We start from the raw sequence: 7884 nt of genomic DNA on the forward strand, positions 1-7884 counted from the left end.
AATTGGTGATAATCACATTTACTCAATGATTATGTCTGTCTGAAGAAGTAATTTTTAAATGATGTTCGCATAAGAGGTAAAAGTCAGAAAATTGCTGTAGCATTGTTCCTAAATTTTAGCCAGCCACTCAGATCTCGTTTATCTTGCCGCATTTCTACACGGCACTGCTAGGCTTCCACACTTGGCGCGTGCTCTTATTCCACACTCTTAATCTCAAAGTTTTTATTTTATTTTTTCATTTCTTTAATTAGTATTTTATAAATCCTAAAATCTCGTTCTCCTTCCCACATATGTTTTATTTATTTAATAATTAATTTCGTCGGCAAATTCTAAAGGAAATAAATTAATTAAATTAGGCATCATCATTTGGCAGCAGCGACCAGCTACTAAACTCTCTCTTCACTCTGCTATTTAATTCACTCATTCGCCGTAAGCTTTCATTTAACACTTCACTTGTCTTCTCTTCCGTCTCTCTCTGCAAACGATGAACAGATAGAACCTCAGATCTGCTTTTCTTTTCACTCAGATCGCGTTAACCTTTTCGCCTTCTGTGTGTTCCGGTTCACGCGGAACGCGTTTTGTCCTCCGAATCAAACCGACCTTACCTTCTTTCAGTGCTCGCTCGGTGCTGATTCACTCGCGCGGAATCTTGTTCGGCGTAAGTTTCGTGCCACAGTTTTGCTTTTGTTAGATCCGTGTGATTGCTGTTTATTTGAATCGATTTTTCTTGCCTATGCTCCTATAGCATGTCTTCAGTTAAAAATGTAAAGCGTTTATATATGGAACTCGATAGCCATTTAATGCTTGTTTTGTTTAACTGACCCAAAGGTAGCTTAATGCATTCAATGCTCCTTACATCTGCTCGTGGCTGAATACTCTTGCTTCAATGTGTTGAATGTGAGTGAGATAGTAGGCATCTTGTTTTGTTTAGTGTGTTGTGTCGGTGATGGATCTTACTGGTTCGTATCATCACATGCAAAAGATTCGAGGTGTTCTCTCAATTTTCAAGTGTGAAAACGTTACGATCGGCATGTTTCTTGCTTCGGTTTTATAATCTTGTCTCAGTTTGGTATAGTTTTCTTCTCCTTTGGTATGTTTTGTTGATTGGGTTTGTTTTTATTTTAAAATGAAAGGAATTTTGTATTTTCAAGATATTAAAATGCGTGTATTTTTTATTTATTTATTGCTTTCTCTGTTTCTTTACTAGTCTTGCACAGGCGCTTTGGTGTAGCTCTTTGTGAGTGGTGTTTAAATCTTGTTTTGTTCTTGATCAGGTGTAACTCATCTGTGAACTCCGTCGGACAAGATGGCTTTGGGGAAATATACTAGAGTAGATGGTAGAAGATCATCGAGTTGGTGTTCCACGGTGACTGTTGTCGTGTTTGTGGCGCTGTGCTTGGTTGGGGTTTGGATGATGACATCATCTTCTGTTGTCCCCGTGCATAACGGAGACGAGGCTCACGAGACCAAGAATGAAGTGAAAGAACAAACGGATATTAAAGAAGAGTCTGCCAACGAGGTCGGCAATAGCAATACTAGGCAGTTTGAAGATAATCAGGGTGATTTGCCCGAGGATGCTACCAAAGGAGATATCAATGTATCCTCTGAAGACAATTCTAACTTGTCAGAAAAACAAGATGAGAAGGTGGAGGAAAATCCTGTAGAAAGGTCTTCTGAAGACACAAAGACGGAAGATAAGTCTTCGGAAGACACAACAACGGAAAACGAGGATAAGAAAACCGATGATGAAGGTTCCAATACAGAAAATGAATCAAACTCAGACTCTGCCGAAAATAACAAAGACAGTGACGAGACTTCCACTAAGGATTCTGATTCTAATGAGAGTGAAAATAAATTTGAATCAGATGATAACAAGAAGTCTGATACAGATGAGAATGAGAAGCAATCTGATAACTCTGACGAGACAACAGATAGTAGGATAGAGGAGAAGGTGGAAGAAAGTGATAACAAAGAATCTGATGAAAACTCTAGTGTGAAGAATACAAATGATAATACAAAACAGCAGAGTTCAAATGAGGTATTCCCTTCTGGGGCTCAGTCAGAGCTTCAGGATGAAAGTACGACAGAAACTGGGTCTTGGAAAACTCAGGCAGCAGAGTCTAAGAATGAAAAGGAGTCTCAAGAATCCTCCAAGCCAACTGGATACAATTGGAAGCTTTGCAATGTCTCTGCCGGTCCTGATTTTATCCCATGCCTTGACAACTGGAAAGCTATTAGGAGTCTCCGAAGTACTAAGCACTATGAACATCGAGAAAGGCACTGTCCTGAAGAGCCTCCTACCTGCGTTGTTGCTGTTCCTGAAGGATATAAACGCCCGATTGAGTGGCCTAGAAGCAGAGAGAAGGTAGAAATCAACTTAAATCTTGTTCATTACCAGTCTCTCTCTGACCATTTACCCGTCCATAAAATACTAAGATTTTATCCTGCAGATATGGTATCACAATGTTCCACACACCAAGCTTGCTGAAGTTAAGGGCCACCAGAATTGGGTGAAAGTTACCGGAGAGTACCTTACTTTTCCTGGTGGTGGAACCCAATTTAAACACGGGGCACTTCATTATATTGACTTCATACAAGAGGTAATATGAACATACATACATATATACATGAGTGTGAAATTTGACTTTAATTTGTTGCTTTTTAATATTGTGCCCTGAAATATGTAGATATGTATGTCTGACTTTAGCTGCATATTCGATAAATTGAAATTGTGTTATTTCAGAATTGCGGTATACCAACCAATCTCATATTTTATCTTTGAGCAAATTTTCATCCAAGATTTTATTTTACGTTTTCTAACTTCTTATTTCTTTGTCTCTTCAATTGCCTTAATTATAATACAATTTTAGAAGAAATTAAACAAAAAAAAAAAGATAAGGGAGAACCAGGATACTGTTGCTGGACGTCCCACAAATCTCTGAGCTTATATGCTTAAGTATTTATGATGCATTCAGACATTTTGAACCATATACAGACAACTCGATCCTTAATTTTTCCTGAGCCTGAAATGAGAAAAACATTTCACAACTATATGCCTATAATAATGTCATAACAACTCTTAAAATCATGTAAATCATACTTATGGCAGACATCTCATAGGCAACCGGTGCAAATCTTACACTCTGACATGATTCATGTACCTTGACGATGTTATAATTATGATTTTTTTTCATCCTCTAGCAAGGGGTTAGTTTGTAATCAAATTGGTTGGAATTGTGCGTAGGATGCACACCAACGAAAGAAACAAATAGTAAGCAAGATACAAAAAAAATGGTGGTCTGAGTGTATGATAATGGCATTTTAGTTTTGATGGAATTAAAAGTTCTGCAATGACCTTATGTGCCAACGACCGACAGAGAAAATCAAGTTACACAGGATGATAAACTTGACCACCACTTTGATGTCTAACCAGGACCACTCCAATCATCCTTGAAATTATTCTCATGTGGTGCATTAGGAGACAACCACAAACATGACACAGATATAGCTATACATTTGATGCTTCAAGCGATATTCTTCATCAATAGTAGAAGTTATGCTATATAGTATATATATATATATATATATATATATATATGTATATATATATATATATATATATATATATATATATATATTATGAGAAGTCCTCATGCTTTCATCCTAAAATTTGTCTTGGTTTTAATAGTTTGTTTACATGATTTTATTGAGCATTTCATCTAATAGGGCTTTTGTTATATAGACTGTACCTGACATTGCTTGGGGAAAACGCACGCGAGTTATACTAGATGTTGGATGTGGTGTAGCCAGCTTCGGAGGTTTTCTCTTTGACAGAGATGTACTGGCAATGTCATTAGCTCCCAAAGATGAACATGAAGCTCAGGTACAATTCGCACTTGAACGGGGGATTCCTGCTATATCTGCTGTGATGGGCACAAAGAGGCTCCCCTTCCCTGGGAAAGTATTTGATGTAGTCCATTGTGCACGATGTAGAGTTCCGTGGCATATAGAAGGTATTCCATATGGTCATTTGATGAATTCATGATATAGTATTTTTTGAAATCATATTCATTTTAGGCATTTTTAGATTACCAGAAAACATATATGTATTGATGTAAAATACATGAGTGCAACCGGCTTTTATTTTTAGAGTTTATAAAGTATTTTTTGAAATCATATTCATTTTAGGCATTTTTAGATTACCAGAAAACATATATGTATTGATGTAAAATACATGAGTGCAACCGGCTTTTATTTTTAGAGTTTTTTATTGGTGGTGGAGGAGTATTTTTTTATTATTGTTATCCAGAGAAAATAGAGACTTTTGATGAAGTGCATTTGTTTTTCAACACACAAGGAAACTAACAATTACAAGAATCACCGAGATCCTTATTACTGTAAATTACAATATTTGAGTAGTGTATATACATTATATATACACACACTTTCCAATAATTATTATTGTCGAACTGCAGGTGGTAAACTTCTTTTGGAGCTGAATAGAGTATTGCGACCTGGTGGCTTTTTTGTATGGTCCGCTACTCCTATCTATCAGAAGCTCCCTGAAGATGTTGAAATATGGAATGGTAAGTTAGACTTACGTCTGACATTCTTATGTACTTTCAGGTATTTTAATCCTGACATGTTTTTAACTTATTTGCAGCCATGAAGGCACTAACAAAAGCAATATGCTGGGAACTTGTATCAATCAGCAAGGATCAAGTAAATGGAGTAGGTGTAGCTGTATACAAGAAGCCAAGTTCTAATGAGTGTTACGAGCAACGTTCGAAGAATGAGCCTCCGCTGTGTTCAGACTCTGATGATGCTAATGCAGCATGGTATTTCTTCATTTATGGACTCTTCTTTTCCAGCCGTAACAGTATTATTTTTTTTTGCCTGCTAAGTTTCGATAATATTGTAGTATTATAACATAAACATATGCAGTCTAATCTTTTGGGTGTGACAGGAACGTTAAATTGAAAGCTTGCATACACAAAGCGCCAGTTAGTTCAACGGAACGAGGGTCAAAATTGCCAGCGAAGTGGCCAGCCAGACTGACCAAAGTTCCTTATTGGTTGTTGAGTTCCCAAGTTGGAGTTTATGGAAAGCCAGCCCCTGAAGATTTCACTGCTGATTATGAACACTGGAAACGCGTAGTGTCTAAGTCTTATCTAAATGGCTTGGGAATTCAATGGTCCAATATTCGCAATGTCATGGATATGAGATCTGTCTATGGAGGGTGAGAAAAATTCACCTATGTCGAATGTTAGTCATTGGTTATATTCACCTGCTAATTTGTTATTTGGTTTACATCTTTCCCCGTTTGTGGTTTCCAGATTTGCTGCAGCTTTGAGAGATTTGAATGTTTGGGTGATGAATGTGGTTTCAATAGACTCTCCAGACACCCTTCCCATTATTTATGAACGAGGTCTTTTCGGAATATATCATGATTGGTGTGAATCATTTAGCACCTATCCTAGAACCTATGATCTCCTCCATGCCGATCATCTGTTTTCAAGTCTTAAGAAAAGGTGCAAATAACTACTACGACGTTTCAAAATTTTCTTGTTCTTTTTACAAGGCTCTTCTGTAATTGCTAACGGTTGTTGATGACACAGGTGCAATTTGGCTGCTGTAGTGGCTGAGGCTGATCGGATTCTTAGGCCGGAAGGAAAACTTATTGTTCGTGACAGTGTTGAGATCATTGAAGAGCTGGAGAGCTTGGTAAGGTCTCTGCAGTGGAAGGTTCGCATGACTTACTCGAAGGATAAGGAGGGCTTGTTATGCGTGCAGAAGTCCATGTGGCGACCAAAGGAACAGGAGAAACTCGAGTATGCTATCATTTAAGCATGGACCAGATTACAAAATTCTTGGGTTTTTTGGCCTCACAAAATTCTTACGTAAACTCTACTTCCACTACGAGTCATGTATCATGTTAGTTAGGAGTCTTATGTATTTTTCCTTGTATTAATTTTGATATCCACCTATTTCTATTTTATATTCATAGATAGGTGTCCTTTGTTGTAACACGGTGCCATAGCGTGAAGCAAATTTTATCACATTCTTGCAAATGTAGAGGCTAATGGCTTATAATTATAAGCGTGTAATAGTTGAGTATTTGGATTATTCACTTCACCCGAAATGTAATGTTATATTTGGGAATGAAAAAATGAAAAGCTATATTCCTTTCCAACAATGTTTGATAATGCATTAGTATTATTCATTAATAATTACGAAAATAGTTCTTTTATGGGAGAGATTTTGACATATCAGTAATTGACATTCTCAATTACTACATATATAATTTACAATGAGGCTATCATTGGTGACATCTTCTAGCTGTATATAGATGATGGAAACGGCCCGCATTTGATATTCAAGATGGCTACTAGATATATAGCAGGCCCCTTAGCCAAATGGACCCTTCTTTGAAAGTGAAATGTATCATTTCTTTCCACGTAATGACATCATATCTTAAAAAGTTAATTATTCCAACAAAAAGTTGAAATAAAAATAATATAAAACTAGATTACATTGCATAAATTCATCAATGTTTTATGATCTTGTTTAATAAACTTATTATTTTTAGACTTATGTGTCATATAAGATTGAAGAGACAATTAGGATGATATTATGTTAAATATACATATATATCGATTATAGCAACTCGTCATATCATATTAGTGAGAACATCTCAATTATAGCAATAGTGCACATCTCAATTATGTTGAGTTCCTATAGGAAAGTTAGAGTGACCGATAAGAGGATTATAAATTAAGATGGATTAGTAAAACTAAAATACTTAAGAAAGATGTCTAATTAGGTGATATACGTTTAGCTAAATAAAAGTCCATGAAATAACTATAAAGAATATTGTTAATACAATGATTATGTATTAATTATTGTTTATTATTATTTTATGTACACATCTGACTTTGATTTGAGCATCACCTGAAATGTTAGAGAGATCTTATTTGAACATATTTCTAATTGTATTAGTGAGTGGAAGGATATATCTTGGACTTATAACAAAGAAAAGAAAAGACCAGAAATGTTTCTTGTGGAGATCAATTGTGGGCACCTTTCAACTCCCACTCCACCCAAACCTCATAAAAGCCCATTAAATACAACTTTTCGACTTCCTAACTCATCTCGATCTTAGAGAAAATCCTGATAGCCACCTGACAACGTCACATCAGTCAACCCCTAAAACTTTCATGTCATATCAAAACTCTTCGTCGTTTACGCTCCTCGAGGTTGGAGGCTACTATACTTATGGGTCATATGGTCAAGGAAATGCAAATTTTCTTTGCAAAAAAGTACACAAGTCGCGAAGTCAGCATTTGAGAACCTACACAACCACTTTGTAATCTTTAACATGTAAACACATCAAGATTGAGGGTTGATGGAGTACCTGTCCTCGTCCTCTAAGGTACGTAATTCTAAGAAGAACCCCAAGGAAGGTGATGGACTACTTGTTCTCGTCTTAAACAAGGTACTAGTCGTCCTCGTCCTAGACAAGGGACTACTCGTCCTTGTCCTCTTCAGGACACCAAATCCCAGGAAGGACATTGAAGACCACCGACTTAAAGGAATCATCTAGTACACGGGTTGACCGGGTACATGTCGGCCCAGTAAGACGACATGTACTCAGACTGCTAGCTAATCAAGTTAGTCTATTTCAAAGGAAAATAACCCTAGATTATGTAACCAATCATGATTAGTAAGTAATTAAAACTACTAAATCAAAGCCTAACCAAATAAGACTTACGAAACTTACTAGGCACATTTTACGAAACATACATTTACGTTATTTTTCTAACATCTAACTCAGTTATCTTAGATTGACTTTAACATGAGTGTCTTTGCAAGCACTTTTCCCTT

General features: G+C 36.5%; 1 protein-coding gene across 3 annotated transcripts; it reads left to right on the forward strand.

The window, feature by feature from the left end:
• Positions 1 to 370: 370 nt before the first annotated feature.
• Positions 371 to 6196, forward strand: LOC114164535 (putative methyltransferase PMT26). 3 transcript variants are annotated; one of them, XM_028049245.2, is made up of 9 exons: positions 371 to 658; positions 1275 to 2365; positions 2451 to 2600; positions 3743 to 4013; positions 4476 to 4586; positions 4664 to 4838; positions 4967 to 5239; positions 5337 to 5531; positions 5619 to 6196. In XM_028049245.2, exons 2-9 carry the CDS (start codon positions 1307 to 1309, stop codon positions 5845 to 5847), a joined length of 2463 nt encoding a protein of 820 aa, XP_027905046.1. In that variant the 5' UTR covers positions 371 to 658; positions 1275 to 1306; the 3' UTR covers positions 5848 to 6196. The 3 variants fall into 3 exon arrangements, with proteins under 3 accessions (XP_027905046.1, XP_027905047.1, XP_085522599.1); XM_028049246.2 differs by lacking the exon at positions 371 to 658 and adding an exon at positions 823 to 897; XM_085666473.1 differs by lacking the exon at positions 371 to 658 and adding an exon at positions 927 to 1069.
• Positions 6197 to 7884: the final 1688 nt, after the last annotated feature.

Source organism: Vigna unguiculata, chromosome 9, assembly GCF_037176805.1.
Source record: "Vigna unguiculata cultivar grain cowpea cultivar isolate G323 ecotype 2 chromosome 9, ASM3717680v1, whole genome shotgun sequence".
NCBI lineage: Eukaryota > Viridiplantae > Streptophyta > Magnoliopsida > Fabales > Fabaceae > Vigna > Vigna unguiculata.